At 38.6% G+C, this 17,315-nt stretch overlaps 1 protein-coding gene and 1 long non-coding RNA gene across 4 annotated transcripts in view; one reads left to right on the top strand and one right to left on the bottom strand.

Moving 5' to 3' along the window:
* Positions 1–17,315, bottom strand: part of SORL1 (sortilin related receptor 1) — a 206,326-nt gene that overhangs the window by 141,315 nt on the left and 47,696 nt on the right. For both annotated transcript variants that reach the window (XM_074302641.1, XM_074302640.1), the window contains exon 3: positions 9,768–9,893. In XM_074302641.1, the coding sequence (XP_074158742.1) occupies positions 9,768–9,893 (126 nt within the window). The remainder of the gene's footprint in view (positions 1–9,767; positions 9,894–17,315) is intronic.
* The window catches only part of LOC141562638 (uncharacterized), a 36,714-nt gene continuing 19,739 nt past the window's right edge, over positions 341–17,315 (top strand). The window contains exon 1 of one of the 2 annotated variants that reach the window (XR_012488215.1): positions 341–488. This is a non-coding gene — a long non-coding RNA (uncharacterized LOC141562638). The remainder of the gene's footprint in view (positions 489–17,315) is intronic. The other variant, XR_012488216.1, reaches the window with a different exon arrangement.

Raw genomic sequence — 17,315 nt, 5'->3', positions numbered from 1 at the left:
ATAAACGTCCTCAGTGGGCCGCATATTCAAAAAAAGGCCCAGGCCAAAGCCTAGCATCATCTGCCCAGCAGTTTCACCACTCCTGGGAACATGGGTTTTTCTTCTTGCACTAGAAGGTTGATTTACTTCCATAAGGAAAGAAAAAGCCCCAGAGGCTAGCAGACTTTCTCTGCAGCATCTTAAAGGACTGACTCCAGTGGGAACAAGACACACCTTATTCTGGTTGTATAAGGGTGACTAAGTTTGAACAATAGCTTGGCAAACTAGCAACTGACTGCCCATAGAGGCCCTTTGTGGGGAGAGAGAATAAGGGCTTGTTCCAGGACTAGCCAGGAAGCTCAGCAGAGGACGAAGAAGTCAGAATCAGCAGGATCCAGTTCTATCATGGGTCTGGTCACAGAAATAAAACAGGACCCTCATTAACTTCCCTCAACACTACCAGGCAAGCCAACCTAGCTGAAGGACCTTGAGGGAGCAGCAAGGGTCAGGTAGGTAAAACCAATACCAACACCTAGACTATCAGCTTCCTTTTGGCCCAGAAAGTCTAGGGTGTGAAACCAAGAGCTCTGGGAACAGAAGCGACTTCTCTGCTCATCTGCCCTGCTTTGAGCCTGGTCTATATTGACGCGGGCGAACTCCATAAAAATTGTGTAAAATAATCACTGAAACTATGGCTTCTTTGATCTGCAAAAGAAGAGAGATTGGGGTCTCCCAGGCTCCAGAAAGTCTAGGAAGAAGCATATTTTCCAGACCAGTATCATTCAATTGGAAATCACACGCCTCCCCTCCCCCCCATTGAAACAGGATCCCCCATTCAGGCTGAAAAAGCCTTCAAAGTGATTTTCATTCAATTGAGAGATCCTGGTCTGAAATCAGTTCAAACTGTCCCCAAGATCTGCTCATAAAGTAGGTTTCTATTCACTCATTATTTGCAAATCTCTTCAAGAGATTTGTCCATTGAGAGACCCTCTTAGTGAAAAATAAACCTTCCTTTTTGCCATTAGTATTTTGGGTTCGTGAATTCTTTCATGTGGAACCTACCCCAAGTGAAGAAGGGACCCCAAAACTCTAAAACTCCTTAAACGAGAAAATCTCCTTCAACTCTGCCTCAGTGAGGGACTCTGCCCCACAGAGAAAACACAGGAAACAGCTTCATTCTGTTATCTAGGTGGGGTTAGTTCAGTCCTCAGCTAACCCTATGGAATTGAAGAGACATTCAATTCTATTCAAATTCTAGCCCAAGCTGAAACCCAGCTTATAGATAAAAAAAAAAAAAAGCCAACTTGAAATAACTCTTTGCAGAGGTTCTAAACATGCCATGCTATGCCATGCTATGCCATGCTATGCCAAGGAGGCCTTTGCCCACTGGAATAATATTCTCTTCCAGTGTTACTCTCTCTTTACCCTCACTTATTTCCCTAACAAGACTCATGCCACTCAATCGAGATCTTTCTACTAGTAACTTTACTTCTCTGTCAGACTTTGCCTCTAAGGAATACAGCCTTTCTATTCTTGCATAGTAAAAGCTGGCTTGCAAAGCCAATAATAAGCCTCTTTTATCAATCTAGCTTTTTTGGGTTTGTAACCCAATCTCTGTGATGCCAGAAGGGGGTTCCCCAAAACTCCCTACCCTTGTGCCGAATCCCAAGGGGACGCAGGGGAGCCAAACATCTCCATTTAGTTCCCTGAACCCTGAACCTGTCACTAGACCTTATCATTTAACTCCCTGACCACCAGAAAGAAACCCTAATCTCATTTTGATTTCCTAAATAAAAATCTCATCATTCGGTTCTCTGAAAGGGAACCCCAAAACCTAAACCTCATCACAACTAGAAGGGGACTCTCCCACCTCAACTCTTTGCACTACCACTAGAACAGCATCAATATCACTGTGGAAAACAATACCTATGGAGAAGGGGCCCACATCCTAGCTGCCACCAACACCAATCTCTAAGCAGATACATCTAATAGACAGGTAAACCCAAGAGCCTCAGGAATATCAGTGACAGTGACCTACAGACTACCAATTCTTCCCCCCTCCCCCCCCCAGGCTGGGGTTAAGTGACTTGCCCAGGGTCACACAGCTAGGAAGTGTTAAGTGTCTGAGACCAGATTTGAACTCGGGTCCTCCTGAATTCAGGGCTGGTGTTCTCTCCACTGTGCAACCTAGCTGCCTCCTAGACTACCATTTCTGGAGAACAACCTCTATAGAAATGAGATCTTGTAGGTATTATATAGCTCCTAATTCCTTAACAATCACAGCTACAGAAAAGACAGAAAATAAATTTTTTAACACCAAAGTTCTTGGCACTGCTGAATGGTTCAAAAACCAGAAACAGACAAAACTAATTTTCTGTGGGAAAAAAAAAAAAGACATATTACAATTTGCTTTGCTACTGCCTCCTAAGGACCATGAAATTTTTCTGTCTGACTTGAGGGAAATGAAAAACCCTATTTGTGTTGAATCCACCCATGAGAATGCTAGCCCCTTGAGAGGAGAATCACTCACTTTTATATAAGCATATCCCAGGTGCTTAATAAGTGCTTTTTTTCATTCATCCATCTATCCATTATTAATTCCCAAGTTTCTTGATACTAATGAAATCAGAAGACATAACATTAATTTGCACTTATTTTTTTGTTTGTTTGCTAGAGTCTAAGCTTCCCAAGGGCAGGAACTATATTTTTTCGGTATGTTAGCACCTAGACACTACCTACACAGTATTGAGCTCAAAGAAACTGACATTGGTTGCTGAACTGAAAAGAATAGATGTTAAAAAAAAAAAAAGTTCTCAAAGCAAATGTCCACTTAAATGTAGGACTATACAAATAATGAGAACAAAAGGACCATGCCAGCTTTTGGAATGAAAGGGTTCTGGAAAGCTTACTTACTCCCTTCCCCTGCCTCCAACTGCGTCCAACTCAAACCACCCCAGAAAGAATAAAGTGTTGTATGTAGGAAAGAGTTCTTCTTAAAGATTTCTCTGGTGAGTGATCCCTAACTTCTCTCTCCTGGATTTGAAAACTCTACTTTCTTAGCCTTGTGACCACTGGACAATCACGTAACTTTGAGACTTGAAAATGGGGGTGATTCATATCTTGCCAGCTTGCTATCTATTATCAAGCATTTTATGTACACATATTGATTACATTAAGATCATCATCCCACACATACTTCATCAACTTGCAACAAGAACTAATTACATTTTTCCAATCTTCTCTTCTTCAAATTGCTCTCAATTATTTTAATATGGTTTAAAGGTTTTACTTTCTGACATTTTCATCATCTCAATCTTCTCCTACTTCTTTGGAACCATTCTTCTCTTCCAAACTCTTTTCTACTCTGGCATCCATGAGAGCACACTAATTTGATTACTGCCATCTACTTCTTTGGCCACTCATTCTTTGTCTCCTTTTTTAGTTGATTTATCTCCTGCCCCTATCTCAGGCTGCAAACATCCCCCTGAGGCCCACTCCTTGTGCCTATGTTTTCCCCTGGAAAGCATAATCTTTCTCATTTCTATGAGAATATCGACGGTGCTACAAGTCCCCTATCTCTCTCTCCAGCCCTGATCTTACATCAGGTCCGGCCTTTATCTCAGCCTACCACTGTGTTCTAGCCCAGCCCTTGGAAGCTACCACTCTAGAAAACAACCCCCTGGAAATGGAAATTAAATCCTGGTTCTGCAAGTACCCAATTCTAACACTTCAAAAATTAAACTCATCTTCTCCAATTCTACTTTCCAACTTCCCTATTTCTATTAATGTTTCTGGCTTATACTGATAGAGATATTTTAGACTTGACTTCTCATATTCCAACAGCTATCAAGTCCTATCATTCTTCCTCTGAAATTTTTGTGTGTAAAGTTCTGAACGTCTTTCAGTTGTAATCCTTCTCTGGGAGGAGGTTTCTTTTCTCTGTGAATCTTTTTCTCTGTCCTCTTCACTTGCGAATCCACGGACGTCTTCTCCTTGATCCAATCCAGAACTCACTTTCCAGACTCTAACTGAAGAGAAAATGGGCGTGGAATAACTCAGGGGCTTGTGGGAGAAATATTTCAACCAATGAACTTGCTCCTCCTAAACATGTAAGCTCCTCCCCAGGAGCTCCAAGGGGCAAAACTCCCCTTAAAGGTCAGAACTAGAGGATTGTTAAGTACCGACTTAGCACCTAGTATAAGAACCTAACATTTGTGAATAATTTTTGTTGTCTCTATCTGTCCTTTTCTTTCCATTCTCAAGGTCCTGGTTACCTTGGACCTGGCTACCACTTGGTCCATGTCCAGAACTATAAATAGAAAATCTAGGTTCCCTAAAATGGTAATAAGACACTTAAAACTATCCATGGAAGATGGATCTTCTTTCCACAATGCAATCACCTCAATGAATTAAGATATCATAAGATCAGAAAACATATCTGGCTCTACAAGAAAAATTGGAGATCATCTAGTCTGATTCCTTTTAATTTTACACATGAGAAAACTGAAACCCAAACAGGGTGTGGGACTTGTCCAAGATCATGCAGACAAGACAGAAAGGCACTAGAATGTGAAGTTAGTAGGTGCTTAATAAATGGTTATTGACTAACAATTAAATGACTATGACTGCAAGTTAAGGGCTTTTTCAACTACAGCCTCCCAGTACTCATACAATATACTAAACACCACAGAAAACCATTACTGACTGGCTTACTTGGGATCTCCCCTCCAATTATTTAGCATTACAAAGATCTCAGGAAGTAGTCTGAGAAGGATGCAAACTTGCTGCTATTTTGGGCAGAGTTACAGTGGTTGATCACTTATCCAGGTCTCACTTCAGTTAGGTATCTCCCTCCTTCATAGGTCACTTGGGTGTCAGAAGAAAGGACTTAGGGTTTTCCCACACAGTTCGATGCCTTTAGACTCACCAAGGTTGGTCAGGCTTGCAATAACTCTAATTCAAGGGTTCTTAACATAGGGTAAATTTCAGGTGGTCAATGAATTTGTATGAGAAAATTTATTTTGACAACTGCAATTAACCATCTTCTTCAATTATGCACTTTTTATTTTTTCCTCAATAATATCTTATTTTTCCAAATACATGTAAAGATAGTTTCCAACTTTCATTTTTTTCCAAGATTTTGTGTTATACACTTTTAAAAAAAATGTAATTGGTATCTCCACGCTAGTTGCTCCCCTGTTCCTTCAGAATAAAGACCAGATTCTAAAATGATTGTCAAGTCACTTTATATTAGTCTACCTTTTTTCCAGGTTTCCCCAGACACTCCTGGAAAATTCTTACAACCTTTTTGTTAAAAGACACCAACAGGATTCCCAGCTTTGCTTATGCTGTTCTTCATCCTCCTTACTTCCCTCAGAATATTCTCTGCCTTTCAAAGTTTCTGGTAGAGTTCCTGGCACAAAGTGCTTAATGTTAAAAAAAATTTTTAAGTTAAATAAAAGGTAAAGAATATCTACTTAGCACTGGGCTTAAGCCCTTTACAATTATTCCCTCATTTGAGCCCAACTGGAAAGTTGCTATTATTACTCCCATTTTACAGATCAGGTAACTGAGGCAAACAAGTTATGCTAAAGTTCACAAGTTGGAAAGTGTGTAAAGCAGGGTTTGAATTCAGGTTTTCCTGACTCTAGGCTCACAATGTACCCACTGTACCACCTATCTACCCAATAAATCTTTACTGATTGACTGCATTTCCACTCCATCTCTTCAAATCCTATCCATTCTCAAAGTTCCAGGCGGTCCCACTTCTTCATGATCTTCAGATGTTTTAGGGGCCTACAATACATTCTCACTCCTCTACTATGATCATTTGATGGTTTCATGTGCACAGATCTTCTCTTATTAGACTGTGAGGACACAGGACACGACTTACACTTTTCATGTATTCTTTCACATGGTCTGGTTCTACTTCCTAACTGCTGCACCGTCTAACTGAGGAGGTGAGAGGACACAACGGACAGATAATGGGTCATGAGTTTAAAAGACTGGGGTTCAAATTCAGTCTCAGACATTTAACGATCCTGAGAAGTCAATAACCCTGATTACCTCACCAAAAAACCACTTATCAAGTGCCTGCTCTATAAATCCTTATTTCTTCCACCACCTTTTCCTCAGACTATTGGTCACTCAGTAACCACCCAAAGAATAGCTAGCAGAGCTGGTTCTGTTCAGCAGCCCCCCCATGTCATGACGGCAGCACCAGCAGCAAAGTCTTTCTGCCCCCAAAAAGGTTTTTCGGCCTCCTTGCTGCTAATGCCGAAGTTCTGTAGGAGGAGCTTCACTCCTGTGACTGAAGGATTTGCCACATGTTAAAGCATGATGAGCTTTAAGGGAAGGGGTCTTTATCAACTTTATAAGTTATAGGCACACCATTACATTACAAAAATGAACTTATCTAAGTCCTTCTGAAGAGGGAACCCCCAAACTGAAAATCCTAACAGAAGAAAATCTCCTTCAACTCTGCCTCAGGGAGGGGACTCCACCCCAAGCACAGTCTCATCTTGGTTATCTGGGTGGGGTCGCCTCAGTCCTGAAACCCACTGGATTCAATTCAAATTCTAGCCCTGGCTGAAACCCAGTGAGGAGCCAACCTGGGACTCCACCCACGAGCCCCCTTCAGCTTGTACCCTGTTAGGTTCTTACTAAGTGCTAAGTAGGTTCTGGCCTTTCCTGGGGAGGAGCTTGCCTGCTTAGGAGGAGCAAGTTCATTGGCTGAAGTAATTTTTCCCAGAAGCCCTTGCATTATCCCACGCCCATTCTCTGGGAGGATAAAAGAGCGCAGCTCTGGAGAAAAGAGTTTTGTCTGGACGAGACTTGAGGCTGTTCTCTGCAGGAAGGGAAGTCGGCTCTCTACAGGAAAAAGAATCTGTCCAAGAGATTTGAGTTGACACAGCAGATCTCCTCCCAGAGAGCGATCAGCAGCTTCTGGAGACAACAGCACGCTACAGTACCCAAAGCCCCCTATTATAAAAGAGCCAGACTAAAATCCAGCCATACCATGCTTGGCACCCCAAGGAGCTTCTGCCCACTGGAATACTGTTTCCTGTGCCTTCTTCTCTTTACTCTCACCTATTTCCTTAACCACACTTTAACCTTACTTCCAATCCCCATAATAAACCTCTTTTATCAATCTAGGTTTTCGAGTCTGTACATTCCTTCTCAGAGGACCTCTGTGCCGCCAGAAAGGGAATCCTGAGAACTCCCTACCCTTGCACCGCCACCAGACCTTATTTAATTTCCTGACCACCAGTAATCCTAATTTCATTTGTCTTCCCCAAATCTAAACCTTATCACTTCCTGACAGAAAGTTTTAGAGAAGGGGGGAAAATGGGGCTGGAGCATGAAGACAGGAAAGGCATCAAAAAACCAATTCATACACTTCACAATTTCTCCTCATGGGTCAACTAAAATGAAGGAATAACTTCCACATGAGACACAGCTCTGATCACATTTTACTTTTGTGAAGGCTGGGAGGGTTGCATGCTCTGGAGCAGAATACCCATCAGGATGGGTCTCATAGTATGAGTGGTTCTCCCTTGCTACAACAGGGATTTTTAACATTTTCTAAGCTTTGGGGACCCATTCTCAAAATTTTTTTCCTTCATAATTGAAGGAAATGCTAACTTTTACTAAGGGACAAATAGAAATAAAGATCTATTTTTTTTTCCCAAGTTCACAAACCCCATAAAATTTGAACTTCTGTGCTATAAGGATCAGGGACTTGGTACTTCTTTCTAAGTGACTTAGGGAATCAGAAGAATGAGGAAATTATGATAATTGAAACTCAAAAAGACTTGAAGCCTTCATATAAACCCCTTACCAAAAACCAGCACTATTACCAAGGCTTCAGCTATGAGCCTCCCATATACACACCTTCAAATGGCACCCTGACCTTTAACATTAAAAATCAACATGTGAAATTTCTCCTCCTTTCTCACCAAGGTAACTCTAAATGTTCAAATTTAACCAGGATAAAAGTGTCAGGGGCAGAGATGGAGAGCACACGGCAAGATTCTCCCAATGGCCCTGACAACATGGCCCTTAGACAACAAGTCACTTCTTCAGAAACGTCGTGTGGTTTTTTCAGGAAGTAACAGGTCTGGTAGAACAATGTGATTTCCCTGAGTGAAAACAAGCCTAATGAACACAATAAGGGCCACCAAGGAGTGAGAGAACAGATGGCTACCACCAAGGAAGTATCAGCTTCCTCTTGACAATGTTTCCCCTAGCTTACAGCACAAGGCCCCACTGCCAGCATAATCTAAGGGAACCAGGCCATTTCATCGCCTGCCTCTGGATCACCTTGTGAAGCTATTTGAACCCTGAACAAGAGCCAAGTGGATAGAGGAGCCATGTGGAACAGCGTACAAGGACTGAACAGGACAGGAGACAGGGTTTCATCTCATAAGGAGTTTGCACTAGACAGGCCTTGGAGGCCCAGTGCAGCTCTAAAGCTATGACCCTGAGGAATCCCCATCTCAGTCCATTTATGGCACCTACATTTGGTCCCTAAGTTTCTCTTCCCTTAACCCTGCTTTGCAAGTCCTTGAGGGCAGGAACTCTCCTTTCTACTTATATATGTATCACCAGGATTTAGAAGAGTGTCTGACACATAGTAAATGCCTTTCTTCTTTCCTTCCTCCCTCCCTTCCTTTCTTCCTTCAATGAAGACTTTATGAGGAGATAGCATCTGAATCAGGTATTTGTGACTTCAAGAGGTGAAACTTGCAGAGGTGAGAGACACAGTTTATTCTAGTAGTTATGGGGCACTATAATAAATAGATGGAGGAGGAACAGAGCAAGATAAGAAGGAAAATGGTGAGAAGTCCAGTATAGCTGGAGCAGGCTGTCCATGCTCCAATATAGAAAAAGAGGTTAAGACTAGATAGTGGTGGCAGAATATGGAAGGCCTGGAATACCAGTTAAGCAATATCTGTGTCTGTATGTCTATGTATACACATACCTACACACACACACACACGTTTATAAATATGTATATATTCATATGTATGAATATATACATATTTATAAATGTGACAATCTTTACTTTTTTAATCTGGTAAAAAAAATTTCACTAGAAAATATAGCTAAAAATTGATTAAAGTCATTTATTTAAATAAAATTAGCCCAAAGTCTGCTTCAAAAGCAAAGCCTAATAGCTAAATGAGAAAATGGGAGAGGGAAAAAGGAACCAATATTGGTCTGCAATATACAATATCTGCTGGTTTGATTTTTCTCTCCACTAAAAAAAAAACATAGGGTCTAGGATTGGTCAATGAGGAACAGATTACTATAATATTAAAACAGAGCATCATCAAAAGTGGTTCTGAATGGAAAAAAAAAGACAAAAATACAGTCAGTAACAGATTCACTGAATGCTAACTTATTCTATTCACCATTTTTTCAACACTCCTTCAGATATATAGTTGCTAAGAAAAAAACACTTTGGAATCCTGGAGAAATGTGGTCTACAATAACAAATAAGAGAACCATTATTAAAATTATTACCACCCCAGAAGGTAATCAGCAAAGGGGAGGATTTTCTGTGGGCTGTTTTTGCATCAGAAATTCCACATAGTGATAATGGCCCCATCCTACTGTGAGTCAGCCTTACAAATGGGGTCTCCTCCATAATAAATGTTCCCTTCCATAAACAAGTATTAGTAGAGTATGACTTCACCACCAGCCTGTTTTCTCAAGACCACAGAGTTCTTTCTTCCCTAAACACGGTCCATGAAAGCAATACTTTGTGACGGCTACTTCCTTACCCGTTTGTTGTCAGCTGGACTATGGTAGAATTGAGCAATCACAGCTTCACTGTTGTTTCCCACACCAAAGTTGAATTTCTCCGATATTTTCTGGAATGATTTCCCATAATCATAAGACACGTAAACCTGGAAGGTGAGGTGAAAGGAGAGAGAAAAAAAAGTTATAAGTGATTAGACACAGACGTATCTCCCTCTGGCTACGCTTTCAAACTGTCCTGTTGCAGGTTCTAAATACGATAACAATTATGTCTTGATGACATAATGAAATTACAAATATCACTAGATAACATAAATAAGGAATGAGTCCACCTTTGTGTATGTCCCCAGGTTACAGTGGATGCCTGGGATGAAAGCTTAGTTTCCTAAGGATAATGTACCTTGCTTGGGAAAGGAGACAAAATGGCAGAAGCCACAAAAGACACCTTACACTCATGACTTGGTTAAATGGATTCAAATTATAGCCAGAAGTCTACAGAATTTGTCTGAAAGGACTAAAAAATATGTCCAATCTATCAGGTCTCCCTTACAACACCAAAGAATATATTGTCCATTTCCCTTCCATCTAGGAAGTTCTACTCTTAGGTTGTGCTGGAAGACTGAAGAAAAACCAGCAAGAGGAGAGGGAAAGGGGGTAGACAGGAGAAAAATATGCAGAGGGAAAAGAAAAAGAAAAGGAAGGAAAAAAGAAAGGAGAGGAGGAGAAGAGGAGGAGGAGAAAAAGAAGAGGAAGATTACATGTTTTCCCTTATTACAATAAGCAATACTTTGCAAAAACTTAAACACAAATATATCATAAATTCTAGCTCTAATGATCTTATAATCCCACAAGAGGAATAAGGAATTATAAATGACATTTAACAAGGATGTAGGAAGGTCTCCTAAGTATAAGACACTATGATAAACAACAAGGATACAAAATTTTAAAATGATAGTCCTTGACCTCAAAGGAGTTAATTGGGAGGGAAGGGTGTCTGAGAAAACAAGATGTTCACCAATGCATGATATAAGGTGGGGTATAATAGGAACAAAAGAGGAAGTCAACAGAAGTGCCTTTAGGTGCTCCATTTGGTAGTTTATAACTTTTGTCAATTTGACAAAATTGACTCCAGAAGATATATTGCCAACATGTATTTGGTATGATGGAAGTGGTCACTACTATACACCATTCTTACTAACTATAAAGTCCAACAGAGATAATAAAAGGCTAAGGTTTAGACAAATCTGATATATACATAGTCAACCAAAGATGATTTGTTTTGGTTTATCCTCAAATATCTCATGAATATAAATGGACTCCTAAAGGCCACTGAGAAATACCCAGAAAAGGAAAAGCCATAGGGATGGTGAGGGTGGGGCACAGAGTCAGATATCATCCTCAGCCACTATTATCTATTAGGCACAGAGGTTAATCTGATTATAACAAAGGCATCTTCACTTAAGGGGTTCTAATCTATAGTAATAGGGACACAAACTTCATAAAAGACAGGGTGCTTTTCAATTACAAAAGAGGAAGCAGGGGATTCAACAACAGAAAGTGAAGCTCTTTCCCACCCCAAATTGTGAAATTTTACAGAGAAGCTTGAGATGAATTATTAGGAAACAGGACAGAAGTCTATTTGTGGATATAACAGAACTCAAACTTTTTTCATTCCCTTTTCCCTAATATACATGTTCCAGACACTGAAAGACTTCAGAGAGATGGTCTATTGCATGCTTTTTTATGTCTTAGCTGGAAAATGTGAGGGGAACACTTAGGTTTTTAGAAAGGAAAATTACTTTCATTTACTTATTGAGAGATGCCTAGAAAAGAGTGGACAGAGTTCTGCCCACAGAGCCAGGTTCAAATCTCTTGTCTATTATTTGTGACAAAGAAATAACTTATCTTCTCTGGACCTCAGTTTCCTCATCTATAAATAAGAAATTTAGACTAAGTGAAGAACCTCTAATCCTTTGAGATCTAAATATAAAACTGTGATCCCTAGAGCTTCCTTTAAAGCATACTCTTTCAAATAATATTTTGGGAGGGAGATTTGACAACTTAGGAAAAATATTTTACTTTTCAAATTTAGATGATCAGTTATAAAATTATGGGGTTAAAAGGTCCTAATGTCATCAATATCCTCATCACCACCACCACCAAAACAGTATCTTCATCCACATAGGCTTCAACAGCCCTTTGAAATACAAGAGGTTATAGCTGATAGCTTAAATGCAACAGAGAAGTCAAGAAGACTGAAACTTTCTTAAAAGATCTTTACAGAATTTAGGAAATCAATAATAACAACGAAGATAGAACAACTCCAGTTGAAGCACTGGCTTCCTGAAGAACATCTCTAGTTCTCTTATACTATTTCCAGTTATTGTTGAATCTTTTTATTTCTAGCACAAAGCACTTTACAATAATTTTTTTAAATTATATATATATATATTTTTTATAATATTATCCCTTGTATTCATTTTTCCAAATTACCCCCCCTCCCTCTATTCCCTCCCCCCGACGACAGGCAATACCATACATTTTACATGTGTTACAATATAGTCTAGGTACAATACATGTGTGCGAATATCATTTTCTTGTTGCACAATAAACATTAGAATCCGAAGGTACATGCAACCTGGGCAGACAGATATTAGTGCTAACAATTTTCATTCCCCTCCCAGTGTTTCTTCTCTGGGTGCAGCTACCCCTGTCCATCATTGATCAACTGGAAGTGAGTTGGATCTTCTTTATGTTGAAGATTTCCACTTCCATCAGAATACATCCTCATACAGTATTGTTGTTGAAGTGTACAGTGATCTTCTGGTTCTGCTCATTTCACTCAGCATCAGTTGATTTAAGTCTCTCCAGGCCTCTCTATATTCCTCCTGCTGGTCATTTCTTACCGAGCAATAATATTCCATAACCTTCATATACCACAATTTACCCAACCATTCTCCAACTGATGGACATCCATTCATCTTCCAGTTTCTAGCTACAACAAAAAGAGCTGCCACAAACATTTTGGCACATATATGTCTCTTTCCGCTCTTTAGTATTTCTTTGGGATATAATCCCAGTAGTAGTGCTGCTGGGTCAAAGGGTATGCACAGTTTGATAACTTTTTGGGCATAATTCCAGATTGCTCTCCAGAATGGCTGGATTCTTTCGCAACTCCACCAGCAATGTATTAGTGTCCCAATTTCCCCACATCCCCTCCAACATTTGTCATTATTTGTTCCTGTCATCTTAGCCAATCTGACAGGTGTGTAGTGGTATCTCAGAGTGGTCTTAATTTGCATTTCTCTGATCAGTAGTGATTTGGAACACTCTTTCATGTGAGTGGATATAGTTTCAATTTCTTCCTCTGAGAATTGTCTGTTCATATCCTTTGACCATTTATCAATTGGAGAATGGTTCGGTTTCTTATAAATTATGGTCAGTTCTCTATATATTTTGGAAATGAGACCTTTGTCAGAACCTTTGTTTTTAAAAATATTTTCCCAATTTGTTACTTCCCTTCTAATCTTGTTTGCATTAGTATTATTTGTACAGAAACTTTTTAGTTTGATGTAATCAAAATCTTCTATTTTGTGATCAATAATGATCTCTAGTTCTCCTCTGGTCATAAATTCCTTCCTCCTCCACAAGTCTGAGAGGTAGATTATCCTCTGTTCCTCTAATCTATTTATTATCTCCCTCTTTATGCCTAAATCATGGACCCATTTTGATCTTATCTTGGTATATGGTGTTAAGTGTGGATCCATATCTAATTTCTGCCATACTAATTTCCAGTTTTCCCAACAGTTTTTTCCGAATAATGAATTTTTATCCCTAATGTTGGAATCTTTGGGTTTGTCAAAGATTAGATTGCTATAGATGTACCCTTTTTTGTCCTTTGTATCTAATCTGTTCCACTGATCTACCGGTCTATTTCGTAGCCAATACCAAATGGTTTTGGTGACTGCTGCTATATAATATAGCTTTAGATCAGGTACACTTAGACCACCTTCCTCTGAGTTTTTTTTCATTAGTTCTCTTGCAATTCTTGACCTTTTATTCTTCCATATGAATTTTGTTGTTATTTTTTCTAGGTCATTAAAATAGTTTCTTGGGAGTCTGATTGGTATAGCACTAAATAAATAGATTAGTTTGGAGAGTATTGTTATCTTTATTATATTCGCTCGGCCTATCCAAGAGCACTGAATGTCTTTCCAATTATTTAAATCTGATTTTATTTTTGTGGCAAGTGTTTTGTAATTTTTCTCATATAATTCCTGACTTTTCTTTGGTAGATGGATTCCCAAATATTTTATACTCTCAACATTTGTTTGGAATGGAATTTCTCTTTGTATCTCTTGCTGTTGCATTTTGTTAGTGATATATAAAAATGCCGAGGATTTATGTGGATTTATTTTGTATCCTGCCACTTTGCTGAAATTTTGAATTATTTCTAGTAGCTTTTTAGCAGAGTCTTTGGGGTTCTCTAAGTATACCATCATGTCATCTGCAAAAAGTGATAGTTTGATTTCCTCATTTCCTACTCTAATTCCTTGAATCTCTTTCTAGGCTCTTATTGCCGAGGCTAGCGTTTCTAGTACTATATTGAATAGTAATGGTGATAGTGGGCAACCTTGTTTCACTCCTGATCTTACTGGGAAAGGTTGCAGTTTATTTCTATTGCATATTATGCTTACTGACGGTCTTAAATATATACTCCTGATTATTCTAAGGAATAATCCATTTATTCCTATACTCTCAAGAGTTTTTAGTAGGAATGGATGTTGGATTTTGTCAAATGCTTTTTCTGCATCTATTGAGATGATCATATGGTTCTTATTAATTTGATTATTAATATGGTCAATTATATTAATAGTTTTCCTAATATTAAACCAGCCCTGCATTCCTGGAATAAATCCTACTTGATCATAGTGTATTATCTTGGAGATGATTTTCTGAAGTCTTTTTGCTAATATCTTATTTAAGATTTTAGCATCAATATTCATTAAGGAGATTGGTCTATAATTTTCTTTCTCAGTTTTCGATCTACCAGGTTTAGGTATCAGTACCATGTCTGTGTCATAAAAGGAGTTTGGTAGGACTCCTTCATCCCCTATTTTTTCAAATAATTTATATAACATTGGGGCTAATTGTTCTTTAAATGTTTGGTAGAATTCACATGTGAATCCATCTGGCCCTGGGGATTTTTTCCTGGGGAGTTGATTAATAGCTTGTTCTATTTCTTTTTCTGAAATGGGACTATTTAAGCAATTTATCTCCTCCTCTGTTAATCTAGGGAGCCTATATTTTTGGAGAAAGTCATCCATTTCACTTAAGTTATCAAATTTATTGGCATAAAGTTGGGCGAAGTAACTCCTTATTATTTCTCTAATTTCCTCTTCATTGGTGGAAAGATCCCCCTTTTCATTTGTAAGACTATCAATTTGATTTTCCTCTTTCTTTTTTTTGATCAAATTTACCAAAGGTTTATCTATTTTATTGGCTTTTTCATAAAACCAACTCTTGGTTTTATTTATTAATTCAATAGTTTTTTTACTTTCAATTTTATTGATTTCTCCTTTTAATTTTTGTATTTCGAGTTTAATTTTTGGTTGGGGGTTTATAATTTGGTCTTTTTCTAGCCTTTTAAGTTGTAAGCCCAATTCGTTAATCTTCTCTTTCTCAATTTTCTTCAAATAAGCCTCTAAAGATATAAAATTTCCCCTTATTACTGCTTTAGCTGCATCCCAAAGATTTTGATATGATGTCTCATCATTATCATTATCTTGGGTGAAATTGTTAATTGTTTCTATAATTTGCTCTTTCACCCAGTCATTCTTTAAGATGAGATTATTCAGTTTCCAATGACTTTTTGGTCTATTTACCCCTAACTTTTTACTGAATGTAGCTTTTATTGCATTGTGATCTGAGAAGAAGGCATTTATTATTTCTGCCTTCCTACATTTAATTTTGAGATCTTTATGTCCTAATATATGGTCAATTTTTGTATAGGATCCATGAACTGCTGAGAAGAAAGTATATTCCTTCCTATTGCCATTCAGTTTTCTCCAAAGGTCTATCATACCTAGTTTTTCTAATGTTCTATTTACTTTTTTAATTTCTTTCTTGTTTGTTTTGTGGTTTGATTTGTCTAAATCTGAAAGTGCAAGGTTGAGATCTCCCACTATTATAGTTTTACTGTCTATTTCTTCTTGCAGTTCTCTTAACTTTTCCTTTAGAAAGTTAGATGCTATACCACTTGGTGCATATATGTTTAGTATTGATATGGCTTCATTATTTATGCTACCTTTCAGCAGGATATAGTTTCCTTCCTTATCTTTTTTAACGAGATCTACTTCTGCTTTTGCTTGATCTGAGATAAGGATAGCTACCCCTGCTTTTTTGGCTTTACCTGAAGCATAATAGGCTCTGTTCCAACCTTTTACCTTTACTCTGTATGTATCTCCCTGCTTTAAGTGTGTTTCCTGTAGACAACATATTGTAGGGTTCTGCTTTTTGATCCAATCTGCTATCCGTCTCCGTTTGATGGGATCGTTCATCCCATTTACATTTACAGTTAAAATTACTAATTCTGTGTTTCCTGCCATCGTATTATCCCCAGATTATACTTTTTTCCCTTGACCCCCCTGATCCCCCTCCCCGATATTTAATTTACAGACCCCCCTTGTGACGCGCAACCCTCCCTCTTTTTTTTTTTTTTTTTTTAGGATCCCTCCCCCCTCCCTCCAAGTCCCTTCACTTATTCTCCTTTTCCTTTCCCCTTTTCCTCTTCCCCCTTTTAATGAGGTGAGAGAAAATTCTCTGAAAAACAAATATGTTAATTATTTACTCTTTGAGCCTCTTCTGATGAGAGTAAGATTCACACAATGATTCTCCCCCTCACTAAGTTCCCTCAGATATGGTGTATTTTCTATGTCTCTTCCTGGGATGTAGTTTCCCTCTTTTTATCACTCCTTCCCCTTTTTCTGAACCGACCTCCTTCCCTTTACCACACCCCCCTTTTTTTCTTTTATATCAGTAAAATCAAATTATCCTTGAGTATTTTTTATATACCCACAACAGAGTTACAGTTCTCAAGGGTTCTGTGTACCTTTTTCTGTTTCTCTTCAGTCTTGTGGATGTAGATCAAATTTTTTGTTTAAGTCTGGTTTTTTTCTTAGAAACATATAGAATTCCTCTGTTTCATTGAATGACCATCTTCTTCCATGGAAAAAGATGCTAAACTTAGCTGGGTAGTTCATTCTTGGTTGCAGTCCTTGATCTTTTGCCTTTCGGAATATCAGGTTCCAGGCCCTTCTATCTTTTAATGTGGAGGCAGCCAGATCTTGGGTGACCCTTATTGTGGCACCTTGGTATTTAAATTGTTTTTTTCTAGCTGCTTGCAGGATTTTCTCCTTTGTGTGGTAATTCTGCAGCTTAGCCACAATATTCCGTGGTGTTCTTTTTTTAGGGTCTATTTCAGAAGGAGTTCGATGAATTCTTTCCACATCTACTTTCCCTTCTGTTTCTATTATCTCTGGACAGTTCTCTTTGATAATTTCCTGTAAAAT

Source organism: Sminthopsis crassicaudata, chromosome 3, assembly GCF_048593235.1.
Source record: "Sminthopsis crassicaudata isolate SCR6 chromosome 3, ASM4859323v1, whole genome shotgun sequence".
In the NCBI taxonomy this organism is placed as follows: domain Eukaryota; kingdom Metazoa; phylum Chordata; class Mammalia; order Dasyuromorphia; family Dasyuridae; genus Sminthopsis; species Sminthopsis crassicaudata.
Note: the sequence above shows the minus strand (reverse complement) of the source record. Positions and strands in the feature narration are given on the sequence as shown.